Source organism: Theropithecus gelada, chromosome X (assembly GCF_003255815.1).
Source record: "Theropithecus gelada isolate Dixy chromosome X, Tgel_1.0, whole genome shotgun sequence".
Taxonomy (NCBI): Eukaryota; Metazoa; Chordata; class Mammalia; order Primates; family Cercopithecidae; genus Theropithecus; species Theropithecus gelada.
Genome location: NC_037689.1, coordinates 4471264 through 4496844, shown reverse-complemented (window position 1 = coordinate 4496844; position 25581 = coordinate 4471264). Strand labels below are relative to the sequence as shown.

The following is a 25581-nucleotide window of genomic DNA, read 5'->3' as shown; positions in this document are numbered from 1 at the left end:
GATCTAGAACTAGAAGTACCATATGACCCAGCCATCCCATTACTGGGGATATACCCAAAGGATTATAAATCATGCTGCTATAAAGACACATGCACACGTATGTTTATTGCGGCACTATTCACAATAGCAAAGACTTGGAATCAACCCAAATGTCCATCAGTGACAGACTGGATTAAGAAAATGTGGCACATATACACCATGGAATACTATGGAGCCATAAAAAAGGATGAGTTTGTGTCCTTTGTAGGGACATGGATGCAGCTGGAAACCATCATTCTTAGCAAACTATCACAAGGACAGAAAACCAAACACTGCATGTTCTCACTCATAGGTGGGAACTGAACAATGAGATCACTTGGACTCTGGAAGGGGAACATCACACACCGGGGCCTATCATGGGGAGGGGGGAGGTGGGAGGGATTGCATTGGGAGTTATACCTGATGTAAATGACGAGTTGATGGGTGCTGACGAGTTGATGGGTGCAGCACAGCAACATGGCACAAGTATACATATGTGACAAACCTGCACGTTATGCACATGTACCCTAGAACTTAAAGTATAATAATAATAAAAATAAATTTAAAAAAAACAATAAAAATAACAAGAATAAAACACTACAAATAAAAAGCAATCCAGCATAACAACCATTTACATAGCATTTACATTGTATTAGGTATCATAATTAATCTACAGATGATTTAAAGTATATGAGAGGATATGTTTAGGTTATATGCAAACACTAGGCCATTTTATAAAAGGGACTTAAGCATTCATGGATTTTGGTATCTGCAGGGGTTCCTAGAACCAATCCTCTGCAGATACTGAGGGATGACTGTATATGCAATGATTAAGTGGGATTTAGTACAGGTATGCAAGACTAGAATAAAATTCAAAAAATCAATTAATGTAATCCACCCTATCAACAAACTAAAGAAAAAAAAATCAATACACACTGATAAAGCACATCATAAAACCCATTAATGATAAAAACTTTCAGCAAGTTAGGAATAGAGATGAATTACCTAAACTTGATAGGCACTCCTTTCTTTAAATAATTTTAATGAGTTTAAGCATTCAGCAATTCGTGAATTGGGAAGCACAATACACAAGCAGTTCAGGGCTCGGGGGATCAAGGGAAAACTTTTATAAGGTGTTCTCAGAAGAAAGATGAAATAAATATTTGATTGCTTAAAGTAGAAAGTCCATAGTTAGAGGTTAGTTGGTGGTTTCTGAATGGTTAAGCTTAAGATTTTATATTTTTATTTTTTATTTTAAGTTCAGGGGTACGTGTGCAAGTTTCTTACTGAGATAAATTAATGTCACCAGAGTTTGTTGTACAGATTATTTTGTCACCCAGGTGTACCTATTACCTATTAACTAGCACCCATTAGTTATTCTTCCTGATCCTCTCTCTTCTCCCACCCTCCACCCTCAGGTAGGTCTCAAGTGTGTGTTGTTCCCCTCTGTGTCCATGTGTTCTCATCATTTAGCTCCCACTTACAAGGGAGAACATGCAGTATTTGGTTTTCTGTTCCTGTTTTTGGTTGCTAAGGATAATGGCCTCCAGCTCCATCCATGTCCCTGCAAAGGACATAATGTCATTCTTTTTTGTGGCTGCATAGTATTCCATGGTATATACATACTACATTTTCTTTATCCAGTCTGTCATTGATAGACATTTAGGTTGATTCCATGTCTTTGGTATTGCGATGTGATATGTCTGCATGTGTCTTTATAATAGAATGATTTATATTCCCTTGGGTATATACCTGGTAATGGGATTGCTGGGTTGAATGGTACTTCTGTTTTTAGCTCTTTGATGAATCACTACACTGCTTTCCACATGGTTGAGCTAATTTACATTCCCACTAGCAGTGTATAAACATTCACTTTCTTCTGCAATCTTGCCAGCATCTGTTATTTTTTGACTTTTTTATGATAGCCATTCTGACTGGTGTGAGATGGTATCTCACTGTGGCTTTGATTTGCATTTCCCTAATCATAAGTGATGTTGAGCATTTTTTCATATGCTTGTTGGCTGTATGTACGTCTTCTTTTGAAAAGTGTCTGTTTATGTCCTTTGCCCACTTTTTAATAGGGTTGTTTGTTTTTTTTCTTGTAAATTTGTTTAAGTTCAACTTGATAAGAAACTTCTACAAAGCAAACAAAAACTATCACCAACATTATACTTAAAAGTGAAAGACTAAATGCTTTCCCCCTAACATCAGGACTAATGTAAGGATTTCCACCTTCTCCACTCTTTTGACATAGTACTAGAAGTTCTAACCACTGCAATAAGGCAATAAAAGGAAATAAAAGGCATACAGTTTGGAAAATAATTTTTAAAAATTCCCTATTTGAAATGTCATCATTGTCTACATAGAAATATCCCCCTACACTACAGAAATTCCTTGAACTAACAAGTGAGTTCATCAAGGCTGCAAGATACAAGATCAACACACAAAAACAATCTTGAGACCTTCATTTCTGGCATGAGCGCATGAGGAAATCTGAAAACCCTTTCTCTAATAAAACAAGCTCAGCTGGCAAAAATTACAATACTACAATCTTTTAAAATCTCTGGAAATTATCTTAAATGGAATACAGCACATGAAGATATTTTTATTCAAGAAAATCTACTGAAATTTGGTAAGAACACAGTCTTTGACACATGTGCCATGCTACTGTTCCCAACTTTACTACTGTCCCCTCACTACTGGCTCCAAGCTTAGCTTGATAGAAGCTCCACTTAAGGTGTGTGTAGCCAAGATGAAGCTTCTTTTCTTCTTGGAGAGAATGTCCCATCAGTACTTTGGCATCTTACTGGAAGGAGCAGAGAGCTAGCATTTAGCATTCCCTTCCACTCAAAATTGCAGAGGCCTGGCAAGTGTGGTTAAGAGGTTGGAGGTTCCCTTCCTCCTCCCAGTTTTTACTCATAGAATGGAGGCTATATCCCAGGTGCAATAGGCTAAGAATACTGGGGTCCTGATTACCCTCATTCCATCTTGCTCATAGGGTAGGTTCCACACCAGGACAGGCAAACTAAGACCAGAAGCTGCTGCCTCGCCCAGCACCCAGAACAGTGCTCAGACAGTATGCCCATGGAGAGAGGAAATTCATAAGATGAGTGAACTCTGAAACTCTCCCCCGAAAACTAACTTTATTTTTAACATTGTATAAAGAAGCTCAAGCCCAAGGATGTTCTCAAAAACTACAATTTCACTTAACTAAGAGCAACATAGGCCAGCTCGTTTATCAGAGAGAACAAGAGAGAGAGGGACAGGTAAGAAGAGCCCTTCTGGGGTATGAAGAATCCTGAAAGACTTACTTCTCAAACTACTATAATGGATAGAACAACTACATAGAAGATCAACAACAGGGAAATAGAGGACTTCAACACAAAGTAGTAATAATGAACATCTGTAAAACACTCTATCCCCAAACAGCAGACTATACATTTTTTCCAAAGTGTACATCAAACATTCTCCAAGACAGACAATATTCTAGGCCATAAAACAAGCTTCAATAAATTTGGAAGGATGGAAATCATATAAGGCATGTTCTCCATCATAATGGAGTAAAATTAAAAACTAATAACAGAGACAACTTTGGGAAATTCACAAATATGGGAACCTAAAGGAAACAGAAGAAAGGATATAATAAGGATTAGAGGTGAAAATAATAAAACGGAGAAGAGGAAAACATTAGAAAAAAATCAACAAAATCAAAAGTTGGTTATTTGAAAAAATTAACAAACTTGACAAACCTTTAGTGAGACTAGCCAAGAAAAAAAAGAGAAAACTCAAATTAGTAAATTCAGGAAAAAAAGAGGAGACATTACTACTGACTTTATGAAAATAAAAAGAATTATAAGGGAATATTATGAACAATCATAAATGTATGCCAACACAATAAATGCCTTAGGTGAAATAGACAAATTATTAGAATGATACAAACTCTCAAAACTGACTAAAAAAGAAATGAAATCTAAATAGATCTATAACAAGGGATTGAATAAGTAATGAAAAACCTTGCCACAAAGTAAAGTCCAGGATTAGATGGTTTCACTGGTGAATTCTAGCAAACATTTAAAGAATAATACAATTCTTCAAAAGCTCTTTCAAAAAGTAGAAGAGGAAGAAGCACTTTCCAACTCATTCCATGAGGCCAGTATTTCTGTGCTACCAAAGTTAGGCACATATATTAGAAGAAAAGAAAATTATAGACCAATAGCTGTTATGAATATGGATGTAAAAATCCCCACAAAATACTAGCAAACTGAACTCAGGAATGTATAAAAGGATTTATATGTATATATTAGATATATGTATACATTATAATACTTTATACATCACAATCAAGTTAGATTTATTATAGGAATGCAAGCTTGATTAACCTTTGAAAATCAATGCAATAGACCACATCAATAGAATTAAGGACAAAAACCATATGATCATCATAATAGGCACAGATAAAGCATTTGGGAAATTAAATATCCCTTCATGATAAAACCAACAACAAATTAAGACTAGAAGGAAAGGTCCTAAACCTAATAAAAGACACCAATGAAAAACCCACAGCGACTATCACACTTAATGATGAAAGACTGAATGTTTCCCCCATGCCCCCGACAAGATCAGTAACAAGAGAAGGATGTCTGTTTTCATCTCATCTTTTCAACATTCTAGTAGAGGTTATAGCAAAAGTAATTAGGTAAGAAAAAGAAAATAAAAGGCATCTGGATTGGAAAGGAAGAGATGAAATTATTTCTATTTGTAGATAACATAATCGTGTATATACAAAATCCCAAGGAATGCACTAAAAAACACTATTGGACCTAATAAATGAGTCCAGAAATGTTGCAGAATATAAGATCAATATATAAAAAATCAATTACATTTATATAAAGTAGCCATGAGCAAACAAAATGAAATTAAGTAAAGCAATTCTATTTATAATAGCATCAAAACAATAAAATGCTTAAAAGAATACTTTAAAAAATGTAAAACACTCTGAAAACTACAAAACAATGCTTAAAATAAAGACCTAAGTAAATGCAACAACATCTCATGTTCAGGGACCTAAAACTTACTATTGTTAAGATGGTAATATTCCCTAACTAATCTATAGATTAAATGCAGCCTCTGTCAAAGTGCCAGCTTAATTCTTTGCAGAAATTAATAAATTGGTCTTAAAATTTATATGGAAATGCAGAGGACCTAGAATAGCCAAAACAATCTTGAAAACAATCTGAAAAAGAACAAAAATAGAAGACATGCTTCCCAATTTCAAGATTTATTAAAAACTACAGTAATCAAGAATGTGTGGTACTGGTATAAGGACAGAGATACATAAACACCAATGGAATAGAACTGAGAGCCCAGAAGTAAACCCTTCAACTTATTATAGTCACCTGATTTTCATCAAAGGTGCCAAGACAATTAAGTAGGGGAAAAAAGAGTCTTCAAAAAATGCTGCTAGGACAACTGGATATCTACATGCAAAAGAATGAAGCTGGATTCCCATCTCACACCACATGCAAATATTAACTCAGAATAAATTTAAAAACCTAAATGTAAGAACTAAGACTATAAAACTCTTAGAAAAAAGCCTAGGCATAAATCTTTGTGACTTCACATGCTACAACATGGATTAACCTTGAAAACATCATGCCCAAAGAAATGAGCCAGATACAAAAGGCCACATATTGTATGACTCCCCTTATATAAAATGTCCAGAATAGGCAAATCCTTAGAGACTGAAAGTAGATTACTGGTTGCCAGGGGCTAAGGGGAGGGGGTCATCTGGAGTGAGTCTACAGTATGGAACTCCTTTTTGGCATAAAGAAAATGTTCTGGAATTAGTGGTGATGGTTACACAACTATGTGAATATACTCAAAACCACTGCCTGTATACTTCAAAATGGTGAATTTTATGGTATGTGAATTATATCTCTATCAAAAATAATTTTTTTAAAATGTAGGAAAACACATACCAGGCAAATATTAAGCTAAATAAAGCTAATAGGTATATTAGCTAGTAGGTATATTAATATGAGAAAAAAGATTGATTATAGGGCAAAAACATCAATGATACCAAATTACCAGGTATTACCAGAGTTAATAATTTCCTTACATGGTGATAAAATATTCAATTCACAAGGAAGATATAGCAATTCTAAATCTGTTTGTAACTACGAACTTTCAAGATGGACAGAAATACAAGGAGACATTAACAAATTTTCCATATCAACAGGCAGCCAAAACCCCAGAAGAATATAGAACATTTGAGCCGGATTAACAAACACAACTTAATCGAGGTATATAGTACACTAAACACAACTGTAAAATGCACATTCTTTTCAAGTGCTCATGGAACATTTACCAGAATTTTCCATAAGTTGGTCCATAAAGCAAGTATCAACAGACTTCAAAGAACTGAAATAATACAAAGTTTGTTCTCTGACTAGAATGGAATTAAAATGGAAATGACAAGAGCACTGATCTATCAAAACAGAAGCTGGTCCAAGGGCTGGCACCAAGTACTGGAGACCTCCTGCTGTGGTAGGCATTAATCCTTTAGTTGCTAGATGATAATCAGTAGGTCCTGGCTGTCCTGGGAAAGGAATTGAGGTGGCCAGGGTAGCTGGGTAAGTATCAGAGAGACTAAAAAAGCCTGGGACAGTGCCTATTTATAAAATAGACTAGAAATATTTTGAAAATTCATATGGCCATATGATTGTGAATCTGTGGAATATCAGCCCTGTTTAGTAGGCCAATTATAGCATTGGATACTTAAATTAGAAAAGAAGAAAGTCTGAAAATGAATGAGCTGAGCAGCATGCAACCCTACTAGTTAAAAAAGAGCAACAGAATGAATCCAAAGAAAGTAGGAGAAACAGAATAATGATGAAAAACTAGTTAAATAGAAAATAAAGATAACAGAAAGGATCAAAAGGTCAAAAGTTGATTATTTTAGAAGAATTATAAAAGTGTCAAACTTATAGCAAGATTGATCGAGAAGGTGCAAATAAACAATATAACAAAAGAGAAGCTATAACTACAAATGCAACAGAGATTTTAAAAAGATACAAAGATAAGAACTTCACACAAAATAAATTTGAAAACTGATGTGAAGTAGAAAAATTCCTAGAAATACATGACTTAGGAAAGCTTAAGAAAGCTGACTTTAGTGGAAATCGCAAACTGAAAGGATTCTATAACTGATAAAAGAGATTGTATCCGTTAAAATATTAAAGGAGACACCAGGTCCAAATGGTTTTACCTGGAAATGCTGCCAGGTAAAATATTTGAGGAATGGCTAGTTCTGCAGACAACCTCTGTCAGAGGACAGAATGAAAGATTTTTTTTTATTCTGATTTTATGAGGTTACTATAATCTTGACACTCTTGGAAAAATTACAGGCCAATCTCTTTCCTGAGTAAAATGCTAAAATCCTAAACAAAATATTAGTGAAAGAAATTCAGAAGTTTTTATTTATCCCAGGACTGCAAGATTATTTCAACACAAGAAAAACTCTAATGTAATGTACCACATTAATGGGTTAAAATAGAAAATTAATGTCATTTCATTGAATACAGAAAACATGTTTAATAAAATTCAACATTCACTCATGCTTTAAAAATTGTATTGGCAAACTCAGAATACACAGAAACCTCTTTAACCTATTAAATGATATCTACTAAAAAAACTACAGCAAATTTACTCAATGGTGAAACTTAAAATCGGGATCAGCATAAGAATACACACTATTAACATTTCTTTTCAACATGTACTGCACATCTCGTGTGTGTGTATTAAAGGTGGGAGGTCTTAGCAGTGTAATAATATAAGAAAATGATAAAAATAAGGATTGTGGGGAAAATGAAAGCTATCATTTACATACAAATTATCAAAACTCATAAGAAAGTTTAGCAGGTTTGCTAGTTACAAATTCATTACATGAAAAACAAGTACAGTTGTATACATTAGCAACATACTGCTATAAAATTTAATTTTCTAAAAAGGTACTATTTAACATAGCAACAAAAAATAAGTAAAAAAAATCTTACAATGGCATGCAAGCCTTTTATGGATTAAATTATAAAACTTCACTCAACATGAAAAAGTCTGAATATATGGAGTGATACACCATGTTTAGGGAAGACTCAACATCACAAACATGGCAACTCTCCTCAAATTGATTAGATTTATAGATTGAATGTAATTTCCATCAAAATCCCAAAAGTTCTCTCTCTCTCTCTCTCGTGTGTGTCTCTGTGTGTGTGCGTGTGTGTGTGTGTTTAACTTGGAAAGCTGATTCTAAAATTTATGGAGAAGAGCACTGGGCCAAGAATAGCCAAGACACTCCATAAGAAGGACAAGATGGAGGGACTTGCTCTACCAGGATAAAGGTACAAGAATGCCCATTGGATTATTGTTCATAATCAAAAATTAGAAACTACTCAAATGCTCGACAATAGTAAGATGGATAAATAAACTGTGGGATATTCACAAGGGGAATAAACAAACTACAACTGCTTGCAACAATAACATGGGTGGTTCACATAAACATAATGTTGGATGAGAAAAGAATATGCACAGCTGTTCAAGTACTTTACATGTTAATGTATTTAATCTTCAGAATAACATTAAGTGACTGTGTGTCTTCTAGAGAGGATGCTCCAAGAAAAAGGTGATTCAGACCTTACAGGGACAAATAGACTGGCCTCCCTAGCAAGAGGTGAACCAGACATTGCCCAGACGTGGCAACCACTATCTAAGATTTTTTGCATCTATGGTCTGATAAAATTTAGTCAGATATTAATGAGTGACTGTCTTGTGCACACAGAGCCCCATTTTTGGCTATGGCGAGTGGTAGAGTGGAAGTAGCACAGAGTGACCATTTATTGAGTGACCATTTACATCTACTATGTGCCAGGATCAGGGCCTGATGTTGAGGATATGATGGTAAATAAGACCACACACCCACTTTCTTGTTTAAACAACAAGAACAATAAGAATTAGGATAATTAACAATTACTGAGTGTGTACTATGTGCTGGACACTCTTCTAAGCATGTCATAGGCTTCAGCTCATCTAATCTTCACAACTACATTGTTATTAACTTCCTTTTACAGGTGAGGAAACAGAGAAGCCCAGAGAGGTTAAAAGAGTTGTCCAAGGTCACAGACACAGGGGGAGACAGAGCTGAGACTCAAACCTAAGCAGTCTGGATCCAGAACCTCTGAATCAGTGAATTACTCCCAATAACACTGGGTCATAGGCATTAATTCTGTTTTATAGCTGAGGGAAGTGACACTCCAAACTAAAGTGAGCACGTATTTATTTTTCATCTTCTATTTGATAGAGACTATATTAGATGATTTATGTATATTATCTCTCCAACTTGAAAGACACAGTTCCCAGGACTATAAGCATTCTAGCTCTGGAGGACCCGTGTATGCAGAGAATGGCTTGCTTGTCAACTAAACAGCACCTTGGAAAAGGCCAAGAGTGGCTGGCTGGGTGAGGGTACCTCTCAGTCTCCAGGCTCCTAGATCTCCAGTTGAGTGAGTGTGAGAGCTGGTGGAGATAAGAAAGAGAGAGAACAGGAGCCTAGTCTTTTTTGTCTCTCTTTCTCCACCCACACCCTACATCCTGTATATTATAACTATATTTAACATTCTATATGCTCCTGGATCCTCTAAGCAACTACTGCTACCCCCAGTATCTCTGAGCCTGGGCCTCCTCTAGCATTAGCAGAGTGGAAACTTGGTTAGCTGGCCTTTGGGGTGTCTGAGTTCCACAGTCCACAGCTGCCTTATCTTAACCCACCTTATGGCCATTCAGGCCACAATCCCTGGGCTGGATGCACCTTGGTCCACCACTGTCGCCTGTTATCTATGGGAAATGGGTATACTCGTTTCTTTTTAAATACGTACAGGTTTTGTTTACTTTTCTTTTGCCCTTGATCTTTCTTAAATTTCCAAAGTGAGCACCACACCAGTGGGCTGGCCCTGAGAGACTGTCTCTCTCAAATTCCCAGAGCAGCAAGGAGGTCCATATGTGCCAGAGAGCCAACATTGGAGACAGGACATGAAGTGTTTCCCAACCTAGGCAGGTACAGACTCAGAAAAGGCCTGAGAAAGGAGAGGAGCAATACTGACCAGTGACATGGCACTGTTGTGTACGCAGCACCTGTCCCCTGAGAGATGATGCCAGGAGCCATCACCTTATTTCACCCAGGCACTATCAGTCAGACAAGACCAACTCCCAGACACTTCACAGAAGTCACCAAAATGAAACATACTAGGCTATCACTGAACAGTCCTGAACTAGAAATCTTAAATTCTACACAAGAAACATTCCAAACAAGCTCTGCCTAAGAAATGAAAAGCTCCTAAAGATCCCTCTGATTAAGATGGTCTTAACCTAATCCTCCTTCTCTGTCTTCATCTCTTTCTTTCCGGTTGTCTTCTCTCTCATTCTTTCCTCACCTTTTTGACACTAGCCTCTATTTCATCCAGTTGTTCATCTACTCCAACTTTTAGGTTGAGGTGGGAGTGTACGTTAAGGGGAGGTGCATCCTTTGCTCTTCTACACCCACTCTACCACCACCACCTTGAAACCCACGGAAGTAAACCCCACTTACAGCCCCTTCTCCGATGCAGCCTGCTGCTGCCGCTGCTGTGTGGAATCCAGATCTTCTGCAACCTGGTTTGGGTGAGCTCTCCCATCTCTGGAGACATCTTAGGAGTCGCAGCTAATGACATCACTGCCCACAAGGTACCTGGCCTCACTTCCTATCTTACTAGCTGTCTTTTCCCTCACTGTGGTCACAGCAGCAGGTGGACAGAGCTGGGACAGGGAGTGCACTGGGTTTCTAAGCCCTCTCAAAGTCTGTCTTCAGTCCCCTCTCCTCTTTCCTCTGGTCCTAGCCTGCCTCTGCTCCTGTATGTACTAGGGGTATTGGGTGCAGAGAGCAAGAGGTTGGGCAGAGGTCAGGAGAGGCCTCTGAACTCCAAGGGCTGTGTACATAGGTGGTAAGTTGGAGCCCAACAAGGAAGGCAGCCAGCAACACAGTCCAGGTCTGACCAGTCACTTCCCTCCAATGAAGACAAGACTAATAGAGTATGCAAATAAAAGACCAAAGATCATGTGCTTACAGCCTGTGTGGGGTAGAGAGGCAAAGGTGATGGAGGTAGGTCTCAGCGGCTTTCCCAGCTTTGAAATCAAAAAATGGACCTAAGTAGAATGTCAAGCTCCAACCCAGAAATCAAGATTTACATCAGAAATGCAAGGTTCCCAAGGACAAAAACACAAACACAAAGTCCCTACTGGGGAATGCAGTGTTTTGAGCTGGCAATTAGAGGCCCAAACTGGACATGGAAGGTCCATTACTTCTCTGCTTCTCCGACCCAAAATGGCCTTGCATCCCTTGTCTTCTCTGGATTCTGCTACCTTCCTTGCCACAGGGCCTCTCCCACCTGAAATGTGCTGCCTGGGGCACTCTTGAAGAGATGGGCACTATCTGATCATCTTTCTACTCTCTCCAGCCAAGGGCTAAATAAATAGGAGTAAACTGACACCTTTGGAAGAGTGCAGCCATTGCCTGGGGCTGGAGGTGGGGGAATGGTAAGCTCTGCCCACATGGCTGTTAGCCACCGTCAGATCCCCTAAGGAGAATGACATTGGCATCATGAACTGATAGAAAATTTCACTAAAGTTCCTCATGCCAAGCCATTAGGATGGAGATTTAAGAGGGTGGAGGCTGCAGCAGGGAGCAAAGAGCAATGGCCTCAAAGTAGGACAAGTCCACAGGCCAGAGCCATCCAGCCCAGATGACTCACCCTCACCTGCCCCCTCTCTCCCTCCCCTGACACGTTGTTTTGAGGCTTTTATGTGTAGAACTCATAGAACTGCACAGCTTGCCTGGAAGATGCGCACGTGTGCTCTTACTTCACTCTTCCGCAACCTTCCCACCCCGAGTGAACCTTCAATGATTGGCTACGAGGAAGCTCAACTTTCTTCCACTGAGCTGGGCTACACAAGGGCAATCTCTTGGGGACAGAAATTTCCAATCCCTGCCCTCAAATGCTCTCAGTTCCACTTTGCCTTTTAAGAAGTTCCCTAAAATACATTTGCAAGCCTTAGTCTACACAAGGGTCAGATTTCCTCCAGTTGTTGTGTATAAATCATACCAAACTTTTAATACATTCCAGAGCCCACCTATCTAAATGAATCAACTGAGACAGCAGATTATGATGGTTAAGAGCAATAGGCTCTAGAGCCATATTTCTTGAGTGGAATCCTACCTCTGCCCCTTGTTGGCTATGAGACAATGAGCAGCAGACTAAACTTTTCAGTGCTTCAGTTTTCTTATCTGGAACATGGCAATGATAGGAGTACCTACCCTCCTTAGGATTGTTGAAGATTCAATGTGTTAAAAAATGTAAAGCAATCTGGGAAATGTTAAAAATATATTATCTAACACTGTTACTCCCTTTGGGAGGTAAATGATAAGACACCTCTTTGACTAACCTGAAACTTCTACTGTAATGCTGACCATACAGAAAACCCTCAGTTAAGGAAACTTACAATATTATGGCAAAGGTTTAACATTTATAATATGCAAAGAGCTCCTGCAAATCAATTAGAAGGATGAATTTGGTTTTACTCTTTTGATTTTGTATAAAGACTTGTGAGATCATTTCATCTCACCCTCTCAGGTAAGAAAACTGAGGTCTAGAAATATTTTTCTAGAAATATCCTAAGGTCATGTAGCAAATCAGTGGCCAAGTCAGGAATAGAACACTAGGGACCTAATTTCTCCCAGGCCAGGGCTTTTCTTTAATTAATCAAACACGCCTGATCTAAGAATGTGGTCTTACAGATTAGCTCAGAACCTCTAGAGTCTCAGAACTAGACTTTGTAAGAGATACAACTCTTTTAATTCTAATAAATTTCCTAACTGGTATAAATCTGTTTATATTAATAATCTTAATTATAACCCTTTCCCTGTATGTTTTCCATTGCCCACAAAGCAACAACATATCCCTTATCTCATTTGATCCTTACAAACATCCTTGTTAGCCTTACAGGGAAACTGAGGTCTGGGGAGGGGAAGTGGCATGTTCAAGGTAATCTAGCTGGTCACATGAACGTCTCTTCTATGTTTACAATTTTGTCCCCATGACCCTGCCAACAGGCAGAAGGACAATTTTAGCAGCAGGAAATCTGAGATAGGAAGCTGGCAGGCTTTTGACAAAGTCTGAAAGGGTAAACCTGGGGTCCAGGCTCTAAAACCAAACTTAAACTTGCCTGGAATTAGCTATGAGATTCCTCACTGTTACCAATTCTGATCCCAGAAGCAGGAGACCAAAACAAGCTTTATGGAAAGACCTCAACTTGGCACTCAAGACTTCTCAATCAAGCTTCAGCCTACCTGTCCAGCCATGTCTCTCCTTAGATCTCCATCCTTAAACTTCACTGGCTGACTCACTGGGCCCCAAAATACATGGTGTGTTTTCTTGTTTCTTGGCCTTTGCTCAGCCTGAAATGCCATTTTTTCTCCTTCTATTCCCAACACATTCTGACCCATTTTTCAAGGTCTGGTTTGATGTTCACTTCCTTTGGGAAGTGACTCCTGTATCCTTGGGACAGGCCTTGTCTTTGGTTCTTATATTGCCCACCTGCTCCTATCTGAGCAAGTATCCACCAGTATTTTCCTGGTCTGCTTCCCCACTAGACTGTGAACTCCTTGAGGACTGAGACTAGATCTCAGTGATCTGTAATTTGTGTTTCCAGTGTCCAATTCAGGCCCTGGCACAGAGGACAGAGGAGACACTTGCTTATTGTGTTTGTGCAGTCTACATCTCTCTGCCCTAGATAAGATGAACTTGTGGACAACTAATCCTAGTTCAACAAGGTAAATATTATAACAGAGAGCTGTGCAGGGAATTGGATGGGAGAACTAACTTGTCTAAGCTAGGAGGTGGCATCTAGAAAGGTTTCTCTACCTTGAATGGGACAGAAACAGATAAACACAAGAATTAAGTCCTCTCTGAAAAGGGCCAATGAACTCGTGGCAGAGAAAGGGTTCAGTCAGTACCAGATTCTCATTCAAGACCAAGCTCTGACCTGCAGCTCTTGGTCTAAAATTCTAAAATGGGGCTATCTCTAGGGAAGAAAAGATTACAATGTGATTTCCCAAGGCCCCCAGATCCTGACCCTATACCCCTCCCAAAGTATAGGGCATGTGTATGGGGGGAGAATCCTATGTAAAGGAGCATATGACAGTGCTGATGGATAATAAAGTCATGAATGGGGTCTCCCTATTGGTAGCTCTCAGACTGTTTGGGTATGAAAGCATTTGTGAAGAATGAAGGCATGAGGGGAGATCGACCACACACTTACAAGCTAGGTGCATGTATATGAGTGTCAGGCCTTCTGTGACAGGAGTCTATGATCCCCTTCCTTCTCAGCCACTGTCCTGGCCCACCATCTCTCCACTATTTTCGGCCTCATGCCTGGGCCCCAAACCTCACTGAATCCTAGTCCTGGAAGCGGCTCTCCACAGACCATAGTCGCACAGGGAGAAGAGCAGCTGGAGGGTTTTGGGTGGGATTGCTTGTGGAGCCTATATAAAAAAGCAAGATCACTACTCTTAGAGCGAGGAAGTCCCGAAATGTCTCCAAAGAGCTTTGGTTTCTGCCTTTCCACCCTTCTTGATCGTGACAGCCCTCTGAGGAACATTGGCTAGAGACTCTGATTTCCATTTTACTGAGGAGGCTACTGATGCCCAGAGAAGCTAGAGAGTTTGTTCAAAGCGCCACAGCAAATCAACCCTACTTTACACATCAGTGGGGAGGTAAGAGCTATAATCTCAATCACTCAGTTCATTCAAAACCAGACCAGAACAAGTTAGAGAGACTTTCACAGGTGCTAGGGAATTGCCCTGGGGGCCAGGGTCCCACAAAGGCCAGAATGGATTTTTAAAAATATACAGATATATAAATAGGTTACATATAATCTTTTCCCCCACTTTCCCATGCCCTTTAATGCACACGTCAACCAACCATCTACGCAAAGAAAACTTTCCAGAGGGCCTGAAGAATGGATGTGGATTTGTGTAACTCCTGCCTACGTTCCCTTCTTTCTCACCTACCTTTTATTCTAGAGGTTTTTTCTTCCATTGCTAATTATCCAACACTCGGTTGTCTTGCATTTACAGACCCCTAAGGCAGGTCCAGTGGGTGGCATCAAAGAGGAAGCCTGGAGGTGTTCGTTGGTTCCCTGAGAAGGCTGAGGATGTACCCTTGTTAAGTGGGGGGAGTGTATGTGCTCTGTTGAAATATCAGCTGTTGTAGTTGCCAAAGAAGTTCCTGAGCCACCCGAAGCCTTTTCTCTTCAGTCCAACCGTGTGTTCACCTTGCCCCAAAGGTCAGAACTAATATTAACAAGCCATTGCAGAATAGGGAAATTAAAACCAGCTATGGAGACAGGCAAGTTCTGGATTTTGCTGGGGCTGAGTTTCAGATTGGTCTTCAGTGTAAATGGGCATAATCTCTTACTGGAAAGCAATCTGACAATATGAAGCAAGAGCAATAAAAATGTTCATTTCCTTTGTCCTAGTTGTCACGTTCATGGGAGTCAATCCTGAGTCAACAACCCCCAAAGCATGAAAAAGCTTAGGACACACAAATTTTATTTTAATCACAGAGCTATTTTCTGATAGCAACAACTGGTAAATTTAAGTCCTCCAGGAGGAAAAGCAGTTTACTGCGTCTTTGCTGTACCCATTGAGGACGATGGCTCTAACGCTTAAATTCTGGGGGAAAAATAATTATGCTGCAATTCTGGGTGAGGAACCTAAAGATGCATCGTTATGCTTTTCCCTGGACATTGGGCATATCCATTATTTCTACTTTTTGTGCTCTCAAAAACAAGCCATGAACCTGTTGATGCTCTTGCTATTATTCTTTGTTCATTCATTCACCTGACAAGTATCTATTGCTTCCCAATATATACTGTGTCCAGTATTAGGGGATGGGCTAACAAGATGAACCAGACATGGTCATTGTTCTCAAGCTGCTGGCAGTCTAGTGGCAGCAGAAATAGAAGTCAATGACAGCTGTGTATTATAAGTACTGTGACAGAATGGACCATAGGGTGCCGTGGGGCCCCAGAGGAAAAGACTTAACTGGGGTGGTGTGTGGTCAGTAAAAACACTCAGAAAAGTAATCCTTGAGCTAATTAACATACGGTTTGAATCCTGGCTCTACTACTTCAGTGTAAGAGAGACTGAACTATGAGAATGAAGTGAATTCACTCGACGTCTCTAACTTAGACTCAATGCCCCAAACAGGGCTGTCCTGAGACTTAAATGCGATAACATATACACAAGAGCCATGGATGCATCCGGAGACAGTGCTGCTCACGAGCTTACATTTCCTGGGCCTCGATTTCACTTATCTGAGAAACAGAACCAAGAGTAAGGATGTGCCCGGCTACATCCTTCGGAATGTTAAGAGCCAAGACAAATAAAAGCTACAGGGCAGGCTTGAGACAGCCTCCTCCTCCTCCCCTCTGCCCCAATAAAGCCAAAGGCCCTCCTCCTAAGTCTTATCTCAGTGGAGCGACTCTTACTGCTCCCTCCTCCAACCACGAACCTCCCTTTGCCCGGTCCAACGCGAGCACTTAGCGCCAGCTACTCCTGGGGCGCAAGCGCGGCAGCCATCTCTGCACTTAGGTGGGCGGTCCGTCGCACTGAGGGCGGGGCTTTGGCTGCTGAGCAGTTCCGCTCAGGGTCGCCTACAAAGTGGCAAAATCCCGTTTGTAAGTAACCGGACGCACCACGTGGACTTCTGAGTAGAGGAAAAACGTACTGAGACTCAGGTGTCCGAGCGGAAGGCGCGGGAGCCCAACTGGAAACTCCTCTCGCCATTCATTGCCCCTAGGCTTCCGCTCTGCTTCTTTCAGCGTCCACCCAGTTCTTCCTCCCGCCAATGAGAACTGAGGAAGTTGAAGTCCCCGCCCGACGTGCGTCAGGCGCTTTTGTGGTACGCACGAGAGCGCCTGCGCAAACGCACGCGGGAGGCGGGCCTGGCCAACTTCGGAACAGCGAGCTAGCTGTTCGCTCGCGCCTAGTTTGGCGCGGGCTGGGAGGTGTTCCAGGCCGTTAAGATGTTGCGCGTGGTGAGCTGGAACATCAATGGGATTCGGAGACCCGTGCAAGGGGTGGCAAATCAGGAACCCAGCAACTGTGCCGCCGTGGCCGTGGGGCGCATTTTGGAGGAGCTGGATGCTGATATCGTCTGTCTCCAGGAAACCAAAGTGACCAGTGAGCGCTCTGGATTCCAGGATCCCTGCATACTTTTTCTTTCCCGCTAACTTTTGCCCCCTGTCCCATGTAATTTTACTTTCCCAGTTTCCTATTCTTAGAGTCCTGCCCTTAGACCCAGGTCTCTTCCCTCTTAAACTCCCATTTCCCACCCTAGCTAGATCCCCAGTTGCACTCCATTTCCTGTCTTCAGCAAACTAGCTCCTTCTCGAAACTCCATATCTAGTCAGATTCCCACTCATTCTCTGGCCCCAAACTCAGTCCCCTGAATTTCCTCCTTCCATACGCTGTCCATCTCTCCGCCACCAAGTCAAACCTCCGAATTCTTCATCCTTGCCCCAAGCTCAGATCCTCTAATTCCCACCCCACCTTTGACCCCAGCTCAGTCTTTCTAATTGCCTCCTTTTCACACCTCCACCTCAGAACCCCGTACCCCTTATCTATCCCCATCTCTCCTCCCAGCTGAAAGTCCTTAATTCCCACCTTATTTCCCACCCCAAGCTTAGATGTCCTCTTATTTCTTCACCCTTCTATCTCCCCTCAGAATCCCCTAATTCCTTTTCCTTCCATCCCCAGTTCAGATCCCCTAATTCCCTCTCTCTTACCTCTCACCCTTAGCTCAGATTCCCACTGTCCTCTCATATGTCCATCCCCACCCCCAGCTCCCTCCCATCGTCCAGACCCCCAGGCTTAGCTCTGATTCTTTCCCTCTCCCACCTAATTCTCCACCTCCACTTCATAGTCTCTAACCACCCCCGCCAGCCTTCTAATTCTGATATCAATTTCCTCTCTGACATTTCTCATCTTTCTAGGTCTTCCTCTACTCATAGATACTTCATTCCCGTCACCCCCAACTCCGGCTCTGATGTGTGCAAGGAATTAGCCTACAACTGTAATTCCAGGCCTTTGTGTTTCTCGGATGCTAGTTTTACCTCTGACTTAATCTTACATTTTTTTTTTCCCTAGGGGATGCACTGACAGAGCCCCTGGCTATCGTTGAGGGTTATAACTCCTATTTCAGCTTCAGCCGCAACCGTAGCGGCTATTCTGGTAAATGGGGCTTTCTGTGGACTTTAAATTAGTGATGGAGGCAGATGGGGAAAAGGGTTTCCAATATTTGATGAGAGGGTAATAAGAAATTTAGACATTTAGTTTACAGAGCTAAAGCTGCATAATAGTAAATTACGTGAAATATAATTTTTATGGATAGAATTATCCTACTGGACCTCAGAAATACAGTAGTAGTGTGGTGCTTAATTGTGTGAACTGTGGAGCCAGAAGCCCAGGGTTTGAATTGTGGCTCATTTCCTAGCTGTGCACCCTCTGGCAAGTTACATTACCTCTTGGTGCCTCAGGTTCCTCAGCTAGAAAATGAGGATAATGTTTACCTTCTAGGGCTGTTATGAGGATTAAATTAATTAATCCATGTGATAGTAATAATTGCTAATACTTCTCGAGCACTCACCATGTATCAATGTAAAACACTTAGAACATTCTGTGGCTTTTTTAGATGCAGGAACTGAGACTCCAGGGTTTGAATAAGGTTCCCCAAGAACCACACTTTATGAAGATGACTTAGGTGACCTGTGTGGGGACAATTGGAGTGGGACAGGCTGTGCAACAGGCTATTGACTGCCAGGTCTGCTCAGAGTACCCTGTCTGTTCCCAGGTGTAGCCACCTTCTGTAAGGACAACGCTACCCCAGTGGCTGCTGAAGAAGGCCTGAGTGGCCTGTTTGCCACCCAGAATGGGAATGTTGGTTGCTATGGAAACATGGATGAGTTTACCCAAGAGGAACTCCGGGCTCTGGATAGTGAGGGCCGGGCCCTCCTCACACAGCATAAGATCCGGTAATAGCTCATATCTCCCTGCTACTGAGCGATTCTGAGGCTTGCTCTGTAAACATACATGCACCGTGGTGAAGTTCCCAAATTTGCCTTTCCTGATTTAGTCCTGGCTGGGCTGCTCAGTGTGTGACCCTGGCAAATTTTTCCCCCTCTGAGGCTTGAGTTTCCATCTCTACAGTGCGGGGCTGGCCTGGTGATCCAGCCCTTATTACCATAGACATCTCAAAAGCAACTTAGTGCTGAATTCACTGCCCCAGGTTTCTCTCTTTCTGGGTGTTCTCTTTGTGAATAGCAGCGCCATTACCTGGTGGTCATCCTTAGATGTCCGTCTCCCTGCCTTACCAGTAGTCAGTCCCCAAGTCCCGTGCATGCCAGCTCATTTGTGTCTCTTTAACCCCTTTCTTTTCCATCCCAGACAGTCACCAAATGGAAGCCATGTGGTATGGGGAAGGGACAGAAGGGGAGGTTTGAAACTGACCCCTTTTGAAGGTTTCTCTTTTCTCCAGCACGTGGGAAGGGAAGGAGAGGATCTTGACCCTAATCAACGTGTACTGCCCCCATGCGGACCCTGGGAGGCCTGAGCGGCTAGTCTTTAAGATGCGCTTCTATCGTTTGCTGCAAATCCGAGCAGAAGCCCTCCTGGCGGCAGGCAGGTACTGCAAGCCTAGGCAGCAAGGCTTCCTTGAGTCGGTCCTGGGTGCCCAGCCCTGTGTTAAGCTCCATTGAAAGGGATATGGAACCTATCCAAAGAACTCAGAGACAAAGGGATATTGTTTCTACCCCACAGAATAGTTTTAAGGGTGAAATGAGATGAGAATGATAAAGTTCCTGGAAGCAAAGGAAAGTCTTGTTCCAGGGAAGGACAGGAAAGTGAGGGTGGGTTAGAGCAATCAAGGGGAGGTGGTATTTGAGCTCACCTCCCCTTGATTGAAGGACAAGAAAAATGCCCATTAGGTACTGATCAGTGAGGCAGTCATGTCAAACATGGAGCACTGTCACCTTTGGAGATCAGAATTGGGTTGGTCAGATATGAAAGGCAGCAAGGTTGTGGTAAGATTGGAGAGGTAGGCTGCTATGAGTTGCTGTTGGCTAGGAAGCCTCAATATGGGAGGTGGCCTGTCTGAGCTCTTGGGCCCAGGAAAAAGTATACGAGCCAGGACTGCTGCACCCCTTTCTAACAATCCCATATTGTGTTTTTCAGCCATGTGATCATTCTGGGTGACCTGAATACAGCCCACCGCCCCATTGACCACTGGGACGCAGTCAACCTGGTAAGGCTACCTCTAGGTGCCTGGCCCCACTTGACTGATTCTGTTTGTCCAGCCAACCAATGCTGAGTTTTTGGCCCAGGGACAGCTTCCTTTATGGGAAAGTGGAGCTTGGTTTGCAATACTATTCTTATAGTACTGAGGATTGGTCATTCATTCAATAGACAATACTGACTCTGCCACATACTGAGGACTCAGGAGTCAGATCCAACTCTTGGCTCCTAGGAGCTCTCCAGCATGGTGGTGGGCTACAGACGCATGGCTGGCCAATTATAGGATGGTATTCTCAGAGCAGAGACACAGATGGCATCCCAGAAGGCTACGGGAGCTCAGAGATGGGAGTCCTAGGTGAGCTCAGACATCAAGACAGGCAGCTGAAAATGGCTGAATCTTAACAGACAAGTAGAACAGCTTTGAAGTAGCGAAGCATTTTAGCATGGGCAAAGGTTTCAAGGTGAGAATTTGCATTGTGTGCATGGGGAACCACAAGTCCCTTTCTTAGTGACACGGGAAGGGAGGTGAGTGGCAGAAGGTGGGGCTGGAGAGTTGTTGGGGGTCAGATGTTTTCAAGGACTGTGAATTCCACATTGCCTTGGTCATTTCCTTAATACACTGTGTTTCTTGTTTATGAACTTTCAATACCTCTTGGTTACCTCTGTGATGCAGGGAAAACATCGAGACCTAGCATTCAAGGCTCTCCATGGACTGCGACCTGTCTCTATTTCCACCTTCAGTGTCCCTACACATTTTGTCCTCTCTAGACAGGTTGTCTCCTATCGGCCTGTTGTAAAAGTTATTCTCATTCTGGCTTTTTTCACTGTGCCCTGAATTGGTGGACATGACCCCCCTCTCTATCTTTTTGTTATATGAACCTCTTATCTCTAAGTGCCCCTAGGCCCATGGTTTTCAGCCCCTAACTGCATATTAGAACAAAAATATCAATATCTTAGCACTACTGCAGACTAATGAACTCAGAACTCTTGGGTGTGGGGCCAGGGTAGTGGCACGTTCTAAAAGCCCCCAGTGTGACTTTATCATGCAGCCAGGCTTGAGAACCACTGCCCTAGAATCTACAAGCCAGCTCTCATCTTGGCTTGCCTTATGTCTCATGATGGGGGATCAGTGATTGATGTTGGCACAGTCCCACTCAGCACTGGGCTTGGCTTAGAGAAGGACCGTGGGAATATTCCTTGATTAATTTGCAGAAGAGCTACATAAATGTAGATATGGCTCCCAGCTGGGAAATGAGCAGAAGCGAGAGAATGGTGGTGGTGGTGTGGTGGGGAGCGGAGAGAATGCTACAAAGTGCGAGCCTTCAGTCCCTCCCTGCCTCATGCCTTTTACACATTCATTCAGTGTGTTCTTTCAGATTCCTGTGATAGCATCATACACCTTTATGCCTTCTCTACTTAGTTCACAGGTAGCCTAGATCTCTCATGTATACCTCCTTCATTTTCTCCTCCAGGGAAAGAGAACTAATAGTGCCAGCTAAGATGACTTACAGTCTTTCCAAAATAGCAGAACATATCCACTTTCCACCAGGCTTGCTCTTTTAGTCTTGTCATTTCTCTAAATGGCACCATCATCCCCTTGGTTGCTTCAACTTAAAGCCTGGGAATTGTGCTAGTATTGTCTTTCTTTCTTACTCCACTTCCCACATTCAGTTAGTCTGCAAGTACTGTTGATTCTAGCTACAAATCATCTCATAATTTCATGTTTCTGTCTCCTCTGGCACCCACCCTAGCCCAAGTGACCATCATCTTGCTTGTGTGACTATGGCAGCCATTTCCTGCTGGTATTCTGGTCTCAAGTCTGGTCTTTCCTCAAGTCTTTTGGGTATGCAGCACACTCCCTCCACAGGCCCAGCACAGAGACTGTTCTTAAAGTTAGGAGCACCCTCCACCTAGGTTACTCTTGCTCAGCCCGCACACCTCCCCTCCAGATCACTTCTCGAAAGGAAGCCTCCTTGGTCCCCAGGAGTAGATCAGGTTCCTACTTTGTCCCTGGCATCATGCTTGGCACATAATAGGTATTCCATGAACATTCCTTGCATTGAGTGAGTGGGTGGTTAGGTGGAGTGAATGGATGGACTGATGGATGATGGATTGGGGATCAGAGCCTAAGGAAGTATTCAGACCTGGATCCTTGCAGGTCCTCAGCTCAGAAGGTAGGAATGGTCATTGAGGGCTTTGACACAGTAGATAAACCAAATAGTGCCAGAGGGTTTAAAGGAAGAAGCTGACAGTCTTCCTAACTCTTAACCCCAGCCCTACTTCCTAGAGGCAAACACTTTTTTAACTTCCTGTTTTCCATCGTTTTAAAAAGCAGTTCTGGGAATTGCTCTGATTAAACAAACTTTCAGATTTGCCATTGATGGACCAATGCAAGATAAATGCAAGCTTGTGCAGAGGGAAAAACAAGCATGGTCTTTTAAATCAGTAAGGATGAAAATCAGAATCCCAGCTCTGCCAATTCTGGACTGTGTGACCTTCAGCAGTAGTCCTCTTGGGACAACCAAATTTTCTTATTTGCAAAATGCAGCAGTTAGTCTAAGTCCCTTCCAGTTCTAGGTATCTAGTTCTGTCTCTCTCTCTCTTCCAACCCCCTTTCCTCCTCACCTAGGAATGCTTTGAAGAGGACCCAGGGCGCAAGTGGATGGACAGCTTGCTCAGTAACTTGGGGTGCCAGTCTGCCTCTCATGTAGGGCCCTTCATCGATAGCTACCGCTGCTTCCAACCAAAGCAGGAGGGGGCCTTCACCTGCTGGTCAGCAGTGACTGGCGCCCGCCATCTCAACTATGGCTCCCGGCTTGACTATGTGCTAGGGGACAGGACCCTGGTCATAGACACCTTTCAGGCCTCTTTCCTGCTGCCTGAGGTGATGGGCTCTGACCACTGCCCTGTGGGTGCAGTCTTGAGCGTGTCCTCTGTACCCGCAAAACAGTGCCCACCTCTGTGCACCCGCTTCCTCCCTGAGTTTGCAGGCACCCAGCTCAAGATCCTTCGCTTCCTAGTTCCTCTCGAACAAAGTCCTCTGTTGGAGCAGTCGGCGCTGCAGCACAACAATCAAACCCGGGTACAGACGTGCCAAAACAAAGCCCAAGTGCACTCAACCAGGCCTCGGCCTAGTCAGGCTGGCTCTGGCAGAGGCCAGAAAAACCTGAAGAGCTACTTTCAGCCCTCCCCTAACTGTCCCCAAGCCTCTCCTGACATAGAACTGCCTAGCCCACCACTGATGAGCGCCCTCATGACCCCGAAGACTCCAGAAGAGGAGGCAGTGGCCAAAGTGGTGAAGGGGCGGGCCAAGGCTTCAGAAGCCAAAGATGAGAAGGAGGTACGGACCTCATTCTGGAAGTCTGTGCTGGCGGGGCCCTTGCGCACACCCCTCTGTGGGGGCCACAGGGAGCCATGTGTGATGCGTACTGTGAAGAAGCCAGGACCCAACCTGGGCCGCCGCTTCTATATGTGTGCCAGGCCCCGGGGTCCTCCCACTGACCCCTCCTCCCGGTGCAACTTCTTCCTCTGGAGCAGGCCCAGCTGAACCAATGGAGGCCTGGGGACGTCTGGCATAGTCACCCCTGCACGTGATCTGAGGCCAGCTCCCCTTCCCTGAGCTGCCTCCTGCTTCTCCCCGAAAGTCTCCTACCCTTCTCTTCCTCTTCTTAGCCCTCTCTTCCTCACTGACCTTCCTACCTAGCTCCTTGTTGGTGAGCTTTTTGCACCTTAATGCTGTGACCCAGCCCGCTACACCACTTTCCACCTTCCTGTCTGAAGTACACGGACACTGGCTGCCCCGGGAAGTTGTGTGATTTTAAATCACTTCTGTCTTTGCTGGAAAATGTATTTGTGCATAAATAAAGTCTGTGTATTTGTTTCAGGGTTTCACTTTGAGTGGACATTGTGAATGTACTCCATAAAGTTGAGTCAAAGAAGCTATCTCAATACTGGGTTTGCCAGCTGGCTGTAGCCCAATAATATAATTCCCAGGGATAGGGGAGGAGGGAGGAGGGAATAGTGAGGAGTGAGGAGCAGTGCTCACCATAAAGAGTTCTCTGCTTAGTTGTAGGAGTTTACTGTACTGCTGCGGTTAAATCAGCAAGGGAGGTGGGCTATGTAGCCTTAAACCAGAGCTTCCCAACTAGTGTGCCCCACAGCTGCCCCAGTGGGTTACAGAGGTGAAAGAAATAGGGTCCTCAGCCCTCAGCATTGCCAGGCAGGGCCTGAGATCACACAAGTCTCAGGGAAGATCACCTGCTTAGCAAGTAGTATCATTAGTACCCCTAAGTGTGCCATGGAAATGTTTCCCGTATACTGTGACCTGGAAAGTAGAAGCATTGCTTTGAACACAGTGCTTGCTCTAGCCAAGCCTCTTCTCACTTGTGAAAATGGGACTGGTAGACTGGGCGCGGTGGCACACGCCTGTAATTCCAGCACTTTGGGAGGCCGAGGTGGGTGGATCGCCTGAAGTCAGGAGTTCACAACCAGCCTAACATGGTGAAACCCTGTCTCTACTAAATACAAAAAAATTAGCTAGGTGTGGTGGCACGTGCCTGTAATCCAAGCTACTTAGGAGACTGAAACAGGAGAATAGCTTGTACCTGTGAGGCGGAGGTTGCAGTGAGCTGAGATCGTGTTGTTGCACTCCAGCCTGGGCAACCAGCAAAATGACGTCTCAAAAAAAAAAAAAAAAAGGACTGGTAAATCCTGTTCTGTGGGATGCCGTGGGAGGGAGAGAGGATAATGGATTGAGGAAGACATCCATATCCCCTTCTGGAAAATACCTCTGCTTTTGGGGAACCACTCCTTTCTAGGGAATTTGGTTAGGGCTGACTCATCTCCTGGCTTCAGGGGCTACCCTGGGCCCAGATTTCCAGGGCCCAGATTACCAGTGAAGAGTCAATCCCTGGATTTTTATTGAAACCATTGGAGAAGAGCCATTTCAAATAAATCTGCTTAGTATCCCGGCTCTGTGCAACTCACTGTGTAGTTTTTGGGCATTTCCTTCCTCTTTCTCATTCTGTTTTCCTGTTGGTAAAATGGAATGGTGACCAACAAGTTACCTATGGTTTCCTCAGATCTGCCACTTGTCTGAGGGAGTCAGGTAGAGTGCATTTGTCTGTTCC

General features: G+C 43.0%; 2 protein-coding genes across 5 annotated transcripts in view; one reads left to right on the top strand and one right to left on the bottom strand.

Moving 5' to 3' along the window:
• PFKFB1 (6-phosphofructo-2-kinase/fructose-2,6-biphosphatase 1) overlaps nucleotides 1-15555 on the bottom strand; it is a 69595-nt gene extending 54040 nt beyond the window's left edge. The window contains exon 1 of one of the 3 annotated variants that reach the window (XM_025372498.1): nucleotides 15170-15555. In XM_025372498.1, the coding sequence (XP_025228283.1) occupies nucleotides 15170-15197 (28 nt within the window). In that variant the 5' untranslated portion in view covers nucleotides 15198-15555. Of the gene's footprint in view, nucleotides 1-10654; nucleotides 11036-15169 lie in introns of those variants that run through there. The other 2 variants (XM_025372496.1, XM_025372497.1) reach the window with 2 other exon arrangements.
• A 907-nt stretch (nucleotides 15556-16462) lies between these two features.
• Nucleotides 16463-24340, top strand: APEX2 (apurinic/apyrimidinic endodeoxyribonuclease 2). 2 transcript variants are annotated; one of them, XM_025372442.1, is made up of 6 exons: nucleotides 16463-17344; nucleotides 18311-18394; nucleotides 19014-19194; nucleotides 19698-19844; nucleotides 20393-20462; nucleotides 23082-24340. In XM_025372442.1, the coding sequence occupies exons 1-6, from the start codon at nucleotides 17188-17190 to the stop codon at nucleotides 23997-23999; spliced, it is 1557 nt and encodes a 518-aa protein (XP_025228227.1). In that variant the 5' UTR covers nucleotides 16463-17187; the 3' UTR covers nucleotides 24000-24340. The 2 variants fall into 2 exon arrangements, with proteins under 2 accessions (XP_025228227.1, XP_025228228.1); XM_025372443.1 differs by lacking the exon at nucleotides 19014-19194 and having other exon boundaries at nucleotides 17084-17344.
• The last annotated feature ends 1241 nt before the right edge of the window (nucleotides 24341-25581 follow it).

Bases quoted from the DNA above. Each gene is read 5' to 3' on its own strand.
- APEX2 (XM_025372442.1), top strand. From the start codon at position 17,188: ATGTTGCGCGTGGTGAGCTGGAACATCAATGGGATTCGGAGACCCGTG. The intron at 19,195-19,697 runs GTAATAGCTCAT...TCTTTTCTCCAG, and splicing joins CTCACACAGCATAAGATCCG to CACGTGGGAAGGGAAGGAGA. The intron at 19,845-20,392 runs GTACTGCAAGCC...TGTGTTTTTCAG, and splicing joins GCCCTCCTGGCGGCAGGCAG to CCATGTGATCATTCTGGGTG.